This window comes from Chionomys nivalis, chromosome 17, assembly GCF_950005125.1.
Source record: "Chionomys nivalis chromosome 17, mChiNiv1.1, whole genome shotgun sequence".
Taxonomy (NCBI): domain Eukaryota; kingdom Metazoa; phylum Chordata; class Mammalia; order Rodentia; family Cricetidae; genus Chionomys; species Chionomys nivalis.
Genome location: NC_080102.1, coordinates 34,786,181 through 34,805,555, shown reverse-complemented (window position 1 = coordinate 34,805,555; position 19,375 = coordinate 34,786,181). Strand labels below are relative to the sequence as shown.

The window sequence follows — 19,375 nt, the reverse complement described above, 5'->3', positions numbered from 1 at the left end:
AAGAACCATTTATAACACACACAATGATGCACACATTAATATAAAGAGTGGGGAATGCGGTTGTGTCTTTAAGACAGTGGAGTTTAGTCATCTGAGAGTGAGGTGTGGATTACCATAGTCAGGGTTCAAGTCCTCCTCTGCCAACACTGAAAACTCACACACATTATCGAAATATGTGCCTGTCAACCTCCATGACATGGAGTCTCAAGAGTCTCAACCTGATTGAGCATGTCCAAAGACTCGTATGTGTCAGGAGCCAGAGCATCATGGACAGTAAGTGCCCTGGTTTGGAATAGGAACGGCCCCCATAGACTCATACATTTGATGCCTGGTCATTAGGGTGTGGGGCTACTTGAGAGGGATCAGGAAGTGTGGTGTTGTTGGAGTAGGTGTGGCCATGATGGAGGAAGTGTGTCACTAGGGATGGACCTTGAGGCTTTACAAGCTCAGGGCAAGTCAGTGTGTGTCTCTCTCTCCTGCTACCTGTGGATCTGAATGGAGAGTTCTCACCTATAAAAGCACCAGGTCTGCCTGCATGCCACCATGTTCATGACATGAAGATAAATGGACTAAACCTCTGCAACTGTAGACAAGCCCCAAATAAAAGCTCTCTTTTGTAAGCGTTGCATTGGCCATGGCGTCTCTTCACAGCAATAGAACAGTGACTAAGACAGTAAGTGTAAGAAATTACAGCCAGACATTGGTTACACGTGCCTTTAATCCCAGCCCTCAGGATGCCTAAGTGTTGTAGAATATTATTTTAAGGTGTGTTACTTTTGTTTATGCTCTAGAATATTTATTTAATGGTGCAAAGAAGTGTTACATTTGTTTAATTAAGTAAAACTCACCTGTCAAGTTTCAGGAGGTCTCCCTTGGTCAAACCTGATCCAGACGATTCCTGTAGGAGTCCAACAACCTCTCATCTCCTCTGCGAACAAAACTGCAAAGCACTTTTAATTTCTAGTTAAAAAAAATACATATTTTGACTTCTTTTTGAACGTTAAGGCTTTCCTAAAGTTCAGTTTTACAGTCAACTCACAATCCCATTCTCCCAGCAGCTGTCTCTGGCTCATCAGCCATCACAAAATTCAAAATCAACAAACTACTACACAGGATCCAGACTCCCTGTGGATTTCCCATCTTACATGACTTTTTCCTTTTACTCTCTCTTTAACGACTTTATTGTATAAGCTATGCATTTTATGACTATTCACTTTTTCTTTATTTCTTAATGTATGTACATTATAAAACACACTGGAACCTGGTTAGTTTTTCCATCTAGACATCTTATTGAGTATCTTTTCTGACTGCACGAGCAAACTTTGAAACTGCTAAAATACACCTGGATCCCCCGACCGTGGCTTTTAACAGTTGGTTCTTCCCTCTTTTCAGGTTAAAAAAGCTAGGGCTAAACCCCACAACCTGGTCATACGTGGGTGATCAAGAACTGCATTGGCCCTTTCTAGAGCTCTAGAATTCCAATGCTTACACTGTGTCAGGCATTTTTACTTTTTATTAATTTTATTGATTTTTATTGAGCTCTACAATTTTCTCTGTTCCCCTCCCTGCCTCTCTCCTCCCTTCAGCCCTGACCCATGGTCCCGATGCTCCAAATTTACTCAGGAGTTCTTGTCATTTTCTACTTCCCATGTAGATTAGATCGCTCTTGGTGTCCTCATTGTTATCTAGGTTCTCAGGGATTGTGGTTTGTAGGCTGGTTTTATTTGTTTTATGTTTAATTATGACTTATGAGTGAGTACATATGACAATTGTCTTTCTGGGTCTGCGTTACCTCACTCAATATGATGTTTTCTAGCTCCATCTATTTGCCTGCAAATTTCAAGCTGTCATTATTTTTTTCTGCTGTGTAGTACTCCATCGTGTAAATGTACCACATTTTCCTTATCCATTCTTCGGTTGAGTGGCATTTAGGTTGTTTCCAGGTTCTGGCTATGACAAACAATGCCACAATGAACATAGTTGAGCACATGTCCTTGTGGCATGATTGAGCATCCTTTGGATACCCAAAAGTAATATTACTGGGTCATGAGGAAGGTCGTTTCCTAATTTTCTGAGAAATCGCCACACTGACATCCAAAGGGGTTGTACCAGCTTGCACTCCCACTAACAATGAGGAATTTGTCCTTTTCCCCACAACCTCTCCAGCAAAAGTTGTCATGAGTGTTTTTGATCTTGACCATTCTTTGTTTTGTTTTTGTTTTTCAAGACAGGGTTTCTCTGTGGTTTTGGAGCCTGTTCTGGAACTAGCTCTTGTAGACCAGGCTGGTCTCGAACTCACAGAGATCCGCCTGCCTCTGCCTCCCGAGTGCTGGGATTAAAGGCGTGTTGACCATTCTTACAGGTGTAAGATAGAATCTCAGAGTTGTTTTGATTTGCATTTCTCTGATGACTAAGGATGTTGAGCATTTCTTTAAGTGTCTTTCAGCCATTTTAGATTCCTCTGTTGAGAAATTTCTGTTTAGGTCTGTACTCCATTTTTTGTTGGATTATTTGTACTTTTGATGATCAATTTCTCTTTTTTATTGATTTTTATTGAGCTCTACATTTTTCTCTGCTCCCTTCCATGCCTCTCCCCTCCCCTTCAACCCTTCCCAACCTCTCCAGCATAAGTTCTCATCAGTGTTTTTGATCTTGGCCATTCTTACAGTTGTAAGATAGAATCTCAGAGTTGTTTTGATTTGCATTTCTCTGATGACTAATGATGTTGAGCATTTCCTTAAGTGTCTTTCAGTCATTTTAGATTCCTCTGTTGAGAGTTCTCTGTTTAGGTCTGTGTGATGATCAATTTCTTGAATTCTTTGTATATTTTGGAGATGAACCCTTTGTCTGATGTAGGGTTGGTGAAGATCTTTTCTGATTCTGTAGGCTGTCATTTTGTCTTGTTGACCATGTCCTTTGCTTCACAGAAGCTTTTCAGTTTCAGGAGGTCACATTTATTGTTTCTCTCAGTGTCTGTACTACTAGGGTTATATTAAGGAAGTGGTCTCCTGTGCCAATGCATTCGAGTGTACTTTCCACTTTCTCTTCTATAAGGTTCGGTGTGGCTGGCTTTATGGTGAGGTCTTTGATCCATTTGGACTTGAGTTTTATGCATGATAGATATGGATCTATTTTCATTCTTCTTCATGTTGATATCCAGTTATGCCAGCACCATTTGTTAATATGTTTTCTTTTTTCTATTTGATAATTTTTGCTTCTTTGTCAAAAATCATGTGTTCGAAGGTATGTGGATTAATATCCAGGTCTTCGATTCAGTTCCATTGGTCCTCCTGTTTGTTTCTATGCCAATACCAGGCTGTTTTCAGTACTGTAACTCTGTAGTAAAGTTTGAAGTCGGGGATTGTGATGATTTCAGAAATTCTTTTATTGTACAGGATTGTTTTGGCTATCCTGGGTTTTTTGCTTTTCCACATGAATTTGAGTACTGTTCTTTCAAGGTCTGTGAAGAATTTTGCTGGGATTTTGATGGACATTGCATTGAATCTGTAGATTGCTTTTGGTAAGATTGCCACTTTTACTATGTTAATTCTACCTACTCAAGAGCATGGGAGATCTTTCCACTTTCTGGTGTCTTTTTCAATTTCTTTCTTCAGAGACATAAAATTCTTGTCATACAAGGCTTCCACTTGTTTGGTTAGAGTTACTCTGAGATATTTTATGCTATTTGTGGCTATTGTGAAAGGTGATGTTTCTCCAATATCTTTCTCAGCCCATTTATCATCTGTGTACAGGATAGCTACTGATCTTTTTTAGTTAATCTTGTATCCTGTTACATTACTGAAAGTGTTTATGAATTGTAGAAGTTCCTTCATAGAATTTTTGGGGTTGCTTAATGTAGACTATCATATCATCAGCAAACAGTGAGAGTTTGACATCTTCTTTTCCAATTTGTATCCCCCTTGATCTCCTTTTATTGACTGATTGCTCTAGCTAGGAACTCAAGACAACCTTGTCTTGTTCCTGATTTCAGTGGAATCGTTGGGAGTTTCTCTCCATTTAGTTTGATGTTGGCTGTTGGCTTGCTGTATATTGTCTTAATTATGTTTAGGAATGTTCCTTGTATCCCTGCTCTCGCCAAGACTTTTATCATGAAGGGATGCTGTATTTTGTCAAAAGCTTTTTCGGCATCTAATGAGATGATCATGTGGTTTTTTTATTTCTCAGTTTGTTTATATGATCGATTACGTTGACAGATTTTTGTATGTTAAACCATCCCTGCATCTTTGGGATGAAGCCGACTTGATCATTGTGGATGATGGTTCTGATGTGTTCTTGGATTTGATTTGCCAGAATTTTATTTAGTATTTTTACATCAATGTTCATGAGTGAGATGGCCTGTAGTTCTATTTCTTAGTAATGTCTTTGTGTGGTTTGGGTATCCGCGTAATTGTAGCCACATAAAAAGTGTTCGGCAATGTTCCTTCTGTTTCTATTGTGTGGAATAATTTGAGGAGTATTGGTATTAGTTCTTCTTTGAAAGTCTTGTAGAATTCTAAGCTGAAACCATCTGGTCCTGAACTTTTTGTGGTTGGGAGATTTTGATGACTGTTTCTATTTCTTCAGCAGTTATAGATTTGTTTAATTTGCTTATCTGGTCTTGATTTAATTTTGTTAAGTGATATTTATCCAGAAAGTTTTCCATTTCCTTTAAGTTTTCCAATTTTATGGAGCACAGGTTTTTGAAATATGACCTGATGATTCTCTCTGTTGTTATGTCCCCTTTTTCATTTCTTATTTTGTTAATTTGGATATTCTCTCTCTGCCTTTTGGTTAGTTTGAGTAAAGGTTTGTCTATTTTGTTGATTTTCTCAAAGAACCAGATCTTTGTCTCATTGATTCTTTGTATTGTTTTCTTTGTTTCTTTTGTTGATTTCAGCTCTCAATTTGATTATTTTCTGCCGTCTAGTTCTCTTAGGTGAGTTTGCTTCTTTTTGTTCTAAAGTTTTCACATGTTCTGTTAATTCACTAGTGTGGGATTTTTCCAGCTTCTTTATGTAGGCATTTAGTGCTATGAACTTTCCTCTTAACACTGCTTTCATTGTGTCCCATAAACTTGGGTATGTTATGTGGTCATTTTCAATAAATTATAGGAAGTCTTTAATTTCCCCCTTTATTTCTTCCTTGACTCATTGATGATTCATTGCTTATTTCCATGTATTTGTTGGTTTTCTGGAATTAGTAATACTATTGAATTCTAATTTTAAGCCATGGTAATCTGAAAAGATACATGGGGTTGTTCCAATTTTTTGTATTTGTTGAGGTTTGTTTTGTTACCGAGTATGAGGTCAATTTTTGAGAAGTTTCCATGTGGTGCAGAGAATAAGGTGTATTCTTTTGTGTTTGGATGGAATATTCTATAGTGTCTGTTAAGTCCATTTGAGTCAAACATGTTAGTTACCTTATTTCTTTGTTAATTTTTATGTCTGACTGAACTGTCCAGTGGTTAGAGAGGAATGTTGAAATCTCCCACATGTCTCAAACATGCTCCTGAAGTTATTTTTAGGTCATTTTCTTCTGCTTCATTTATATTTGGTTGTTCAAGTCTTGCTGTTGTAGGGTCTCTAGATTTTACCGGTGGTGTGTTGCTCTTTGTGGTGTTGCGTGTGTTCTTAACTTGTGTACTCATCTTTTCCTCTGATTGGTGTGGTCATGGCTGTCTGTGATTCTGGTGATTAATCTTCTAGGTTCCAGTGAATCCAAGGTTCAGAGGGTTGTTCCTCATGTTACACTCAGTGCCACAGTTCTAGTTACCCCATTGGTCACTCCTTATTCCTGGAGGGTGCTCAGCGCTCCTGGGCTTTGCTCCACTCCCATGGAGTTTGCTGTCTCAGGCCTGCTCTAGACTAGGTTATTGGCTTAGTTCTGTTTCTGTAAAAGTCCCTGATCTGGATCCACTCCTGCAGAGGTCCCTGGCTTGGTGTTGGCCTGTAAATACTTCTGGCTCTGATCTTCTCCCTCAGAGGTCCCAGACTCACACTTGAACTCACAGTGTTTCTGGTTCCTGCCTACTTTCTTTCGTGTCCCAGACCGAAACCCAGACCCACAGAGGTTCTGGCTCAGGCCTATTCCTTCAGAGGTCCCAGACTCATGCCTAGATCTGCAGATATCTCTGGTTTCTATCTACTCCCTCTGAGGTCCCAGACTCATGCCCAGACCTACAGGAGTACTGGCTCAGGTCTAGTCCCTCAAAGGTCCCAGATTTATGCCCAGACCCACAGCAGTCTCTGGCTCTGGCCCACTCACTCAGTGGTTGTTCCCCTGTACCTGCTCCTGTGGAGTTTGCTGTCTCAGGTCTGCTCTGGTCCAGGTTGCTGGCTCAGTCCTGCCTCCACAAATGTCCCTGGTCTGGATCTGCTCCCGCTCCTGTGGAACTTGCTGTCTCAAGCCTGCTGTGGCCTAGGTTGCTGGCCTAATTCTGTTCTGCAAATTTACCTGGTCTTTGTCTACTCCTGCTCCATGGAGTTCGCTGTCCCAGGCCTGCTTTGGCCCAGGTCGCTGGCTCAGTCCTGCTCTTTTGGTGTTCGCTGCTTCAGACCTGTTCTGGACTAGGTCACTGGCTCAGTCCTGTTCCTATGGAGTTCACTATCTCAGGCCTGCTCTGCCATTTTTACTTTTTAATTTCTTCCTACTTAACATCCTAGCTGCTCAAGGTTTCACTATCTCATACAAACTCTTTCTTTGTTGTTGTTATTTTTCAAGACAGGGTTTCTCTGTAGTTTAGGAGCCTGTCCTAGAACTAGTTCTGTGGACCAGACTGGCCTCGAAGGCACAGAGATTTCACTGTCTCTGCCTCCCAAATGCTAAGATTTAATGTGTGTGCTACCACTGTCTGGACCCCATAGAAACTCTCAAAGCAGCCCTATCCTCCTTTTTCTTTTTTCAACTTTCTCAGGCCATATGGAAATACAGCCCACATTAATTCGCTAAAATATTGGAGGTTTTTCTTATTACTCTTTTGGGGGCCAGTCATCCAGCTACAAAGCAAACCATGAAATAAGAGTAAGATTTACTGAAGTAAGAGAATGGAAAAAGCCAAGAGGCAAAAGAGAGACAGATTAATTTAAGTTAGGAAGAGCAGACAAGAAACAAGACAAGCTAAGGCTTAAGTAAGAATAAGCCTCCACATGTGATTTATTTGGGAGCTGGGTGGCAGGCCCCCAAAGAAAACAACAACACACAGGTATGTGGAACTCAGTGAGTTTGAAGCCAGCCTGATCAACAAGTGGGTTCCAGAGCAGCCAAGGCTACATGGAGAATCCCTGTGCCAAAACCCAAAAAAACAATCAAAAAAAAAAAAAAAGGAAGGAAATAGCATATAATGAATATAAACAGGGTACTGGGAACAACCCACATGTGGCTTCCAGAACATTCCTCTCCATCTCTCATTCCATGTTCAGGGTCTTTGTTTCTCCACAGCTGTGTCCTCAGCTGACACCTTCTCCACTGTCCCCAGCATGCCATTAGTCCTCCTCTTTGCCTGGAGAGAGGGCAGCAGGGCTGGAGCTGCAGGACAGGATCCCTTAAATAGCAGTCACAGAGTCCAAAGGGGCAGACATGCTTTGGGTTAAGTTCTTTCGGTCCTTGGCAGTCACCATGGAGAGAACTGTGGGTCACCAGATCCCTGGTCACAGCAGCTGTCCCCATTCTATCCCACAGGTTGTTATTTCCTTCTGTAGCCTGGACACCCGGTGAGCTGTAAGGAAACCTCTCAGGATCCCGTGAGTGACACCAAGACCCACAGCTGTCATGGGCTCCCCAGGTAATCAGTCTGTTCTCTACTGCTGCTCATTGCCTAGGACTCCAGGGCCTCCCTGCTGGGGCCTGCTGAGGAGTCAAAGATCACTAACATAAGTTAGTTGTTAAAGCTGACTTTTGTCATTGTTGGAACTAATGAAAGCAGATTATCTCACTTATAATATTGCATATTTTGGTTCATCCTGGAAGGGAGGCAGGGTGGGCATCCACATCAGGGCGCACAAAAGCAGTGACGTGAAAGGGCCAAGACAAGACGGCAATCAGCTCCAAGGACACATTTCAGGTGCCCTCCTGACGCCAGCCAGGCTCTACTTCCCAAGGTGCTTCAGCTCAGTCTTTGAACCACTCAGCACTTAGGGAACTTAGGATCTATTATATCTGGGAACTCCTTCACAACCCACCGAGAGAAGGGCTTCTGATCTCCCAGATATTTATTAATCCAGTGAATTGAAACACAGGATTAATAACTGATCATCCCAGTGACAAAGTCAATTTGGGACTAGAGAGTGGCTCAGTGGTTAAGAGCACTTACTGCTCTTTCATAAGACATGGGCTCAGTTCCCAATGCCCACACCAGGTTCACAGCAGGCTGTAACTGCGGCTCCAGGGGAACAGGACCCTCTTTGGTCACCAGACACACACGGTGCAAAGACATGAATGCAAGCAGGCAAATCTTCCTGTAGAAATAAAAATCAGGGGAAAACATCACATTCAAGGACTGTGTCACAGGCACACAGTAGATGGATGCCATCACTGGACTCTCCCTCTTCCTGGGGATGAGAGTCTCACTTTCTAACTGTTCTGAGCTGAAACCCATATGTGTCTCTAAAACACCATGACATCTCCCTGGTATATCTGTCCTCTCAGGATGCCATCACAAAGTGACAATGGGTAGGTGGTTTAAAGAGAAAAGACCTCTTCTCTCACTGTTCTGGAATCCAGCAACCACAATCGAAGTGTGGCAGACTGGTTCTGGGGGAGGCACTCTCTTTCAGGTTGGCAGACGGATTGTTCTAGCCCATGGTCTCTCTTATATGTCTGGAGAAAAGAGAGTATAAAAGAGAGAAAGAGAAGGAGGGAATGGAGGGAGGGTGCTTCTTCTGGCTGCTGTGAGGACACTAACACTCTGGGTCAGGGACCTCACTGACAACCTCACTTGCTTCCTTATCTATCTCCAAATACAGTCACCTGGGGATAGAGCTTTAATAAATGAGTTAAGGGTCACAACTCAATCCCTACCAAAAGTGAGAGGGGACAGATTCTCAGAAACACATTTTGAAACCTAGTTTCATGAATCCATTCAAGCTCTCCAGCATCCTCCTCTAACCATATTCCTTTTCCTTCCCATCCAGAGAGGAAAGGCTTCATCATGTCTGTGGTTGACTATCTCTGGGACACAAGGAACACAAAGGCCCTACAGGTCCTGCCTACTAAAGAGGAATCTGGAATAGGACTTGTAGAAAGAGCTGGTTTGTCCAGTTTCTCTTCATTTAATTTGATGTTGGCTGTCGGCTTGTTGTTGATTGTTTATATTACATATAGGTATGTTCCTGTATCCCTGATCTTTCCAAAACCTTTATCATGAAAGGGGGTGGATTTTGCCAAAGGCTTTTTTCAGCATCTAAGAAGGTTATCATGTGGTTTTTGTCTTTCAGTCTGTTTATATGGTGGATTACATTGACAGATTTTCTTATACTGAACCATCCCAGCATGTAAGGGATGAACCCTACTTGTTCATGGTGAATGTTTTTAAGTGTTCTAGGATTGAGTTTGCCAATATTTTATCTAGTTTTTGCATCAGTGTTCTACATGGAGACTCTTTCATTGGTGCACCATTGTGTGGGTTGGGTTTTAAGGTAACAGTAGCCTGATAGAAAGAATTCCACCTAGCTTTTCTATGTGGACTCTGGAACACAGAACTCAGGTCCACGTGTTTGTATGGCAAACACTTTACCTAATTAGCCACATCCTAAGGGGGCATCTAGATATTAAGGGAGAATTGTCTGCTGTCCTCAAGACACAGCGCAGTCACGTGAGAGCTCACACGGGGTGACACACACCAAGAAAGATGCCTTGGTAGAGAAGCCATGTTCTGACACAAGTTAGCAGTCAGGAAGGTGCTGGTCTGGGCTGTTGCTCTAAGGGAAAGAGATAGAAGAGTTCTGGATATGCATTTAGCTGGGGACTCTGGCAGACAAGCTGAGTGAGGGGCAGTAGTTAGCAGGGAACAGAGGCACTGTGAAGCTGACCTCATGGGATTCCTCCTGAGGGAGGTCAAGACTAAGACACCAGAAGTTAAACACAGGAACTTGATTGAGTATTGAGTATCAAAAGTAGGGCAGTCTCACAACCTGACTTAAGATTCTTGGCAAGTCTGGGCAGGGAACACCAACGTACACAGGAAAGGCATGGAAAGTCAAGACGGAGCCACCCTATGAAAGTAGCTTAGAAAAGTTTAATAAAGTTGACTCAAGGAAAAATATTTACCCACATAAGCCTCAGTGTCCAGAATTTTGTTGGGCCTTGATCACATACACAGTCCCAATGAGAGTCCTGGGGTCTCCCTCCCTCCTGGAGTCCATGCCTTTAGTGTCTAGATCCCCTGGAGGTCAGAAATGACAACAAAATCCCACCACATGTCACCATTCTCAGGCTTGAAATTCATCCTTCGGAGAGCCAGGGAACCTACCTATTTGGTTTTTTTTTTTCATTCTTTCTTTTTTCTATTACTTTATAAATAATACCAATCAAAATTCCCACTTCCTCCCCTCCTCCCACTTTCTTCCTGCTCCCTCACACACCCTTTCCCACCCCTCTCCACTCCTAAGAGAGGGCGTGGCACCCTGCCCTGTGGGAAGTCCAAGGCTCTCCCCCCCTACATCTAGGCTTAGGAAGGTGTGTATCCAAAGAGAATAGGATCCCAAAAAGGCAGCACATGCAGTAGAGACAAATTTCAGTGCCATTATCATTGGTCCCTCAGTCTGCCCCTAATGTCATCCACATTCAGAGGGTCCAGTTTGATCCCATGCTCGTTCATTCCCAGTCCAGCTGGAGTTGGTGAGCTCCCATTAGCTCAGACACACTGTCTCAGTGGGTGAACCAACCGCTCGTGGTCCTGACTTCCTTGTTCATATTCTCCCTCCTTCTGCTCTTCAACTTGACCGTGGGAGCTCAGTCCATTGCTCCAATGTGGGTCTCTGTCTCCATCTGTCTCCAGATGAAGGTTCTATGGTGATATTCAACGTAGTCATCAGTCTGACTACAGGACAAGGCCAGTTCAGTCACCCTCTCCTCTGCTGCCCAGGGTCCTAGCTGGAGTCATCCCCATGGCCTCCTGGGAGCCCTTCCAGAGCCAAGCCTCTTGCCAACCCCAAAATGGCTCCCTTAATTAAGATATCTCCTTCCCTGCTCCCATATCTGTCCTTCCTCCATCTCAACCATCCCATTCCCCCAAGTTCTCCCTAACCCTCCCCTTCTTCCTTCTCTCTCCCCCTCCCATTCACTCCAACCCCCCACCCCCATGATTCCAATTTTTGCCTGGCGATCTTGTCTGCTTCCAATTTCCAGGAGGATCTATATGTGTTTTTCTTTGGGTTCACCTTATTACTTAGCTTCTGTAGGATCATGAACTATAGGCTCAACGTCCTTTGTTTATGGCTAGAATCCACTAATGAGTGAGTACATAGCATATTGATATTTTTGGGTTTGGGTTATCTCACTCAGGATAGTGTTTTCTATTTCCATCCATTTGCATGCAAAATTCAAGATGTCATTGTTTTTTACCACTGAGTAATACTCTAATGTGTGGATGTGCCACACTTTCTTTATCCATTCTTCCATTGAGGGGCATCTAGGTTGTTTCCAGGTTCTGGCTATTACAAATAATGCTGCTATGAACATAGTTGAACAAATGCTTTTGTAGTATGATTGGGAATCTTTTGGGTATATTCCCAAGAGTAGAATTGCTGGATCCTGAGGTAGGTTGACTACCAATTTTCTGAGAAACCGCCACACTGATTTCCAAAGTGGTTGCACAAGTTTGCATTCCCACCAGCAATGGATGAGTGTTCCTCTTACTCCACATCCTCTCCAGCAAAGGCTATCATTGGTGTTTTTGATTTTAGCCATTCTGACAGGTGTAAGATGGTATATCAAAGTTGTTTTAATTTGCATTTCCCTGATAGCTAAGAAAGTTGAACATGTTCTTAAGTATCTTTTGACATTTGAAATTCTTCTGTTGAGAATTCTGTTTAGTTCAGTACCCCATTTTTAACTGGGTTATTTAGAATTTTAATGTCTAATTTCTTGAGTTCTTTATATATTTTGGAGATCAGACCTTTGTCTGATGTGGGGTTGGTGAAGATCTTCTCCCAGTCAGTAGGCTGCCTTTTTGTCTTAATTACTGTGTCCTTTGCTTTACAGAAGCTTCTCAGTTTCAAGAAGTCCCATTTAGCCGGGCGGTGGTGGCGCACGCCTTTAATCCCAGCACTTGGGAGGCAGAGGCAGGCGGATCTCTGTGAGTTCGAGACCAGCCTGGTCTACAAGAGCTAGTTCCAGGACAGGCTCCAAAACCACAGAGAAACCCTGTCTCGAAAAACCAAAAAAAAAAAAAAAAAAAAGAAGTCCCATTTAGCCGGGTGATGGTGGCACACGCCTTTAATCCCAGCACTCGGGAGGCAGAGGCAGGCGGATCTCTGTGAGTTCGAAACCAGCCTGGTCTACAGAGCTAGTTCCAGGATAGGCTCCAAAACCACAGAGAAACCCTGTCTCGAAAAATCAAAAAACAAACAAACAAAGAAGTCCCATTTATTCAATGTTACTCCTATTGTCTGTGTTACTGGGGTTATACGTAGGAAGTCAGGAGTTAAGAGCACTGACTGCTCTTTCAGGTGACTGAAGTCCGGTCTCCCAGCATCCTCATGATGGCTCACAACTGTTTGTAACTTTGGGTCTAGTGATCCAATTTCTTCTGCCCTCCATTACACCAGGCCTGCGGATGGTAAGTGTGCACACACACCTGCAGGCAAAACACTCAAAGAAGTAAAATGAAAATTTAAAAGGACACAGTAATATGGTTTTTAATTCATTGTGTCCTTAACAATTAAATATTGTGTGGTGGATCCAACCTGCTCATCAATGCAAGAATGACATTATACATCTGTAGGACTCTCCTCCATTTCACTACCAGCAGATGCTCTGATTGCCGCAGGACAGATCTTTCCAAACTCTCTTCCTCACTCTGTTAGTTGGTCTCTCCCTTTACAGGAAAGTGAAAGATGCCTCACATAAAGCTCATGGTGACACCACAGTGGATACAGAAGTAGCAGATGAAGAGAAACTCCAAAAGGCCCTGCAGGAGAAGAAAAGGTTTTTGAAAGTTTATCCTTGGGTGAAATTGGAGCTCGAGGAGCGCATCAGGAAGCTCCACGCCCTTGCAGACAAGATTGACAAGGTGCACAAGGACTGCACCATCACACAAGTGGTAGCCAGCTCCACTGGTGCTGTGTCTGGGATCTTGACAATCCTTGGTTTCGCTCTGACACCTGTGACAGCAGGATTCAGTCTGGGACTTTCAGCCGCAGGCCTGGGGCTTGGGGCAGCAGCGGCTGTGACGAGTGTTTCCACAACCATTGTGGAAAAGGTAAGCACGGCGTCAGTAGAAGCTGAAGCCAGACAGCTTCTGCCAAGGAGCAATGACACTGAGAACGATATTAAAAGCAACGACACTGAGAAGGTCATTAAAGAAGTTGTGGAGATGAACACCCCCAGGCTGTTTTCTGTATTTATGAAATCCTCCCGGAAACTGGAAGGCATGAAGAAGAACATTGATGCCATCAAGCTGACCAAAGACAGCCCTCGCCTGGCAAATAGTGCCAAGCGTCTAATGACCACAGGGAAGGTGTCAGCCAAAAGCACTAGACAGGTGAAGAAAGCCTTTGGAGGCACTGCGCTGGCAATGACCAAAGGAGCCCGGATCATGGGTGCAGCCACTGCAGGTCTCACCCTTGTGCTAGATGTGGTCAGCCTCATAGAAGACTCAAAGCATTTGCAGGAGGGGGCAAAGGCAGAGTCTGCTGCAAAGCTGCGGCAGAAGGCTCAGGAACTAGAGCAGAAGTTGCAGGAGCTTATCTGGGTGCATGACATCCTGACTCAGTGACTTCTTCTTCAGTGCAGCTCAGAGGACTGGGGGTGGGGTGTGCTGGACAGAGTCATGGACATTTGATAGCTCCTGAGTGTATCCCCTTTATACCAATGCCATAATAGTGGCAGAACCCGCTAGAGGAGAGGCCATATTAAGAGAAAGGAAGCCAGAACACAGAACACAGGTGGAACAGGCTTGTGATCTCCCACAACATTTCACCGCCCTTTTAGATCCAAAAACCTCCAGCATCCCACATAAGGATCATGCTCCCAAGCTGGGGCGCACATCCAAGGCCTGACTAAGCCATAGCATGGCTGCTCCTCAGTCACACCCAACACACTGCTCCTAACTAAGGTTCACCATCCTCACAGTTCCCCGAGCTGCCAACTTACCCACTGCTTTCTGAATGCTTGCATAGAGACCTTTTCCTTCTTCCTAGTTCTGCCTCATTCTGTGTTTTTCCAATTATTTCCCAATCTTACAATCAGACTCTGGATGTGAACCCCATTTCTTTGTTCATGGTATGGTCATGTGGAGTGATGGATTTTGGTGGAATGCTCAGAGGGTAGAAAGGAATGGAGGCTGAGGACACCATCTGCAGGGCCATCAAGGTTCTTGGTCCTATGTGCCAGCCGTGCGCTCTACAGGAAGGAGGGGTGACAGGATGTGGTGGTGAGCTCTGCTCTCTGCAAGCAGACTCTTGGGGAAATCACAAGACTTAATTCCTACTGAAGTTTGTTACCTGCTCTATTTGGATGAGATCTGCTGAGATGCACACGAAAGCTACACTTGCTCCATATATGTGAAGAATTAATTAGTAAACACTGTAAACACCGACCTGGTCATGCTTTGTGTTTATGAAAATGATATCACGTGTTTTCTATGTTGTTGACTACAGTAAGTTGATAATTGTCTCCAGATTTCTATCATCTCCTCTTTTAAAAACTGTTTTCTTTATTGTGGATTAACAAGAATATTTGAAATTTATACAAGAACCATTTTCCTTCTTGATCTCACCCTCCCCTTCTGGCCACAGAAGCACCCTGAGGCTGCAGCAGTGAGCAATGTCCCCTCCTTCCTTACCACTCAAGTGGCCTTCTTCCCAAGTTCTGAACACCTGAGACAGAGAGCTGACCTGTGTACTTCCTGGGTCTTGTCTGTTAGAGGAACATTCTTGGGTTGCACAGCCCCTCTCTCCTTCCCTGGAAGGGATGTCTGGCTAAGGGACAGCTGGATGTGGGCAAAGCCATTGCCCTGGGGGTGCAGAGTGGTAAGAGAACTGAGTACTGGATGAACATGGGAAAGAAATCAATCTGCATCATGAGCTGCCTAGCAACTTGCTCCTCAGTGTCAAAGTTCATGGAGTCCTCTCTACTGTTGAGCCCCTGTGCCCGTGTGATAGTGAACACTGTGCCAGGGCTCAGATTCTGTCCCTGAACAAACTCAGGAGCCAGCGCCAGAGCTCACCACATCCTTGACCTTAAACCCTGCCCTCTCTCCTGACTCCATCAGTCTGGTCCTTAGGACACAGATTACTTGAAGAGCCTGTGCCTTTGTCACTGCACTCTTCCAGGCTCTCAGGACTCTCAAAACTACTACATCGTAGCCCTTTCAATGAATGACCACTTTAGGTCTCCATTGCCCAGGGAGCTCCCTGCAGCTTCCAGTCCAGGGCCACTTCACCTCCAAAGTTCTGCCCACCAGGAACACACCTTCCTTTACGAAAGAGACAAACAAGCATGGTGGGTGTCAGTGAGAACTGACACCGCCCATGGTCACTTCTCATAGATACAGCATTACCTCATGGGTGGTGAAAGTATTCTAGTAGGTAGCAGCATATTTTGAAAATAGAGATACATTTAGAAAGAAATTAAAATGATTTCTATGATATTTAATGTGTCTCAGGTGTTAGAAGTGCTCTTAACAAAAGAAAGGCTATGGACAGAGACCAGTGAGCCTCAGAGATGAGTAGAGGACCCAGAAAGGGACAGCGGAGATGGACAGGGTGAAGGAAGGACAGCGCAGGTGTGACCAGGTTGTCCCTGCTGAACTCCAGTGACAGACAGCAGGACTGTGCCTGCAGCGGCTGCCCCTGGAGGGGTCTGTGTTCAGTTCAGGTGTCTGAGGGTGTCCTGTATGTCACCAACCTATGCTTTGCCCATTGGAAAGTGACCTCTGGATGGTGACAGTGGTGGTGTTGGTGTTGAGGGTGGTAGTGGTGATGACAGCAGAGAAGGTGGAACCCTTGGCAGGGGTCAGGGCACCTAAGGGACCAATGAAATTAAAATGGATCCACATGCGCAGTGCTGGGACAGTGGTGGTGAAGGAGAGAAAGAAACACGTGTTACACATTTATCACCTTTAATGGGCACCTGGTGCAGTCAACCTACTATGTACACACGGAAGCTTAAATAACAATTCCTCCTCAAGGGCTCTGGGATTATGTAGAATTAAAACTCCACTTCTAACATACTTAGGATAAAGTGCTCACCTCAGACCTGTGTTCTTGTTGCTTCACCTGAAACCCAACTGTCCTTCACTCCCGCTGACTTTGAAACGGCTAACACTTAGGAAAGCTATCTATTCAAACAGACATGGCAGAAACTGCTGGAACCATGTCAGTCCAGCTTCTGAAGGCATGCCTGACTGCACTGGATTTCCTCTCTAAGCGTCCTCTGCAGGTGGCCGTGCAGGGTATGAATTCAACACTGTTGTTCAGCCCATAAAAACAGTGAGAAAACCCCGGTCTGGGCTGGACTTTGCCAAGCTCTGGCTGGGTCCAGGCCAGACACTGAAATCAGCCCTGAGCTCCACAGCCCTCTGTGCGGCTTGATTCTTTACTGCTCAGCTTTTCCACAGCAGTGCATTCTGGATCCAGTGAGTGCAGACAGATTTTATCAGAAGCCAAACAGTTTGTGGTGTGTAGTGTGCAACCCCTTGGGGTCTGAAGACATGGTTTGGGCTTGGCAGGATGGCTCAAAGGATGAAGTTACTTTCCTCCAAACTTGGAGATGTGAACCTGATCCTGGGGGACCCCTGTTGTGGAAGGCAGGCACCGACACCTCAAGATGTTCTCTGACACCCCTAAGCCCGCCATGGCACCCACTCATTCCCTCCAAAACACATGCACACACTGAGTTAATAAATGAAATTAAATATCATTTATAAAAGATACTGAGGTTATCTGAAATTGGAAGGAAGGAGGAGGCTCAGTCCATGAGCCTCAGCTTCTTCCAGAGCTGGGAATGGGGTGCTGGCCTAGACAATGTCTCAGGTCACCTGAGTCCGTCTGCCTGATGCTCTACAGACTTGGGATGAATAAACATTAGTTTCTGCTCAGGAAAAATGGATGAAACAGTCAACCATGTAACAGGAGGCAGCGTGGGACAGAAGAAATGGACAGGAAGTGTTGGAATCCCACCTGCCATAGTCTTTAATGCGGAGCTATGGATGATGTGAGGTCAAGGGAAGCAGGAATCCTGGTGACCTCCAGGGATTAGAGGGAGAGTTTGTGTCCTGAGCAGGATAATGGTGACATTCACCAGAGCCAGAAAGTGGCTGCTCTTGTCGTTAGTATTCTGGCATCTGCACTGGCCTGCCCTTGGGGTCCTGACAGGATCCGTCCTCAGGTGCAGCCACTAAGAGCTCCTCCTGTGCACATCTGCTACATTCCTTTAAACGGTGGGCCTTGCCCACCTACCGTCTCTCTGTCTCTGTCTCTCTCTGTTTCTCTGTCTCTGTCTGTCTCTCTGTCTCTCTCTGTCTCTGTCTCTCTCTCTGTTTCTCTGTCTCTGTCTGTCTCTCTGTGTCTCTGTGTCTCTGTCTGTCTCTCTCTCTCCCCTCTCTTTCTGTCTCTCTCTCTCTTTCACCACTCTTGTCCACAGGGACCAGTCTTGCCCCATTCCTGCCCCCTTCTGACCCGCTCTCCCCTTTCTCCCTCCTCTTCCAGTAAACCTCCTGTGTGAGCCTCATTGCAGGACGTGACTTCTCAGTGTAGAATTTCCCAGTGTTGTAATTTTTAAAAGCAGCGAGAGTGAGAAAGATGCTGTGCCACAGAGCCCACGTGGAGTGTGTTTGTTGGGGGAAAGGGAATGGGAGGAAGGGGAAGGGGAAAGGGGAGACCAGCCTCTAGGGACAGGAGCAGCAGAAGAGACACACACGGGGGGGGGGGGGGGGAGTGAGAAGGCCCACCTTTTAAAGGGGAACACAGCAGATGTGCACAGGAGGAACTCTTAGTGACTGCAGTGAGGACGGATCCTGTCAGGACCCCAAGGCCAGTACAGGTGCCTGAATGCTAACATCTGTCTCACTGACACCCAGGATGCCAGGCCCATTTTTAACACTGACAGCCTGTAGTAAACTCTCATGTGCCACTGCAAAAGCTTGGTACCCAGGTGAGAATTTTTCTCTCTGAAGCTAGTTTTAGAGACTCAGAACTTTTTCCTGTACAAACAGTTAATTTCCTGGGCTATGATCTCATGTTAGTTGAAACCAAAGTGGAGGGTAAATTCAGAATATTAGCAGTCTGTTACGTCAGAGCAGGAGACGGTAGATTCCACCTTCCCGAGTCGGCTGTTGGAGCAGACACATTGCCTGCTGTATGAGGCTCCTTTCTTATCAGTGACTACTGTCAATAAAAAAAGTTTGTGGGGAGCATTTTTATGTATATTTTGGCTATGAGAAAAGGACTTGACTGAATCCTTTTCACGTCATGGCTTCACGGTGTGGGGGGAGGTATCCAGCTGCCCTACAGGAAAAGTCGGTTCATACACTGCAGGGATACTATAGAAGGGAGAAATGTCATGAGTTCACAAGATTTTTACAGATTGACAGTGACTTATCCAAAGCTTGTCCCATAGCTCTGCAAAAACAGCTTCTCCAGGTGGAGTGAGTGTATACACTCCGTGGATAGTCTGATAGATCTGTCAGCTGTCCGTTTACTTATAACACTTGTGGGCTCACTCATGTGGGGACTGGCTTTGGAATACATTGACTAGCTTGCATCAATAGCAGCGGCCCTATCGCCCTTCATCTACGACAGCAAAGGAGGTGGAGACTAGGACCACATTTTGAGATATTTTAAACATAATGGCCTGACAGGGACGCCGGCCAACCGTCTCTCTGGCGACTAAGGAGTGAGTGGTGACCTTGCCCCACTATGAGGAACTGCAGGGGGAGGGGGAGTGAGTCTCATGGGCCCTCCTTTCTCTCCTCCCACTCCTATGTGGGCACCATTGAAGTTGGTCCCCTCTCTCTTTAAAGCTCACTGGCACCATCCTCAGGGCTCAGCAGGAGTTTTGAAGGTGAGCATAGGCTCTGTGCCAATCACTAGATCCTGTCTGAAATGGAATCACAGAGCTACTGCGGTCCCTCCGTAGATACACCTGCCATCCCTGACCTGCATATGTGTGTCAAACTGAGGTGAGTTATCTGTACTTTCTCATGAAAATAGGGTAA

The 19,375-nt window shown here is 44.8% G+C and overlaps 1 protein-coding gene across 1 annotated transcript; it reads left to right on the top strand.

Moving 5' to 3' along the window:
- The first annotated feature begins 634 nt into the window (after positions 1-634).
- On the top strand, positions 635-13,933 carry LOC130888873 (apolipoprotein L3-like). Its single transcript, XM_057792239.1, has 3 exons — positions 635-673; positions 12,765-12,775; positions 13,042-13,933. Exons 1-3 carry the CDS (start codon positions 635-637, stop codon positions 13,931-13,933), a joined length of 942 nt encoding a protein of 313 aa, XP_057648222.1.
- The last annotated feature ends 5,442 nt before the right edge of the window (positions 13,934-19,375 follow it).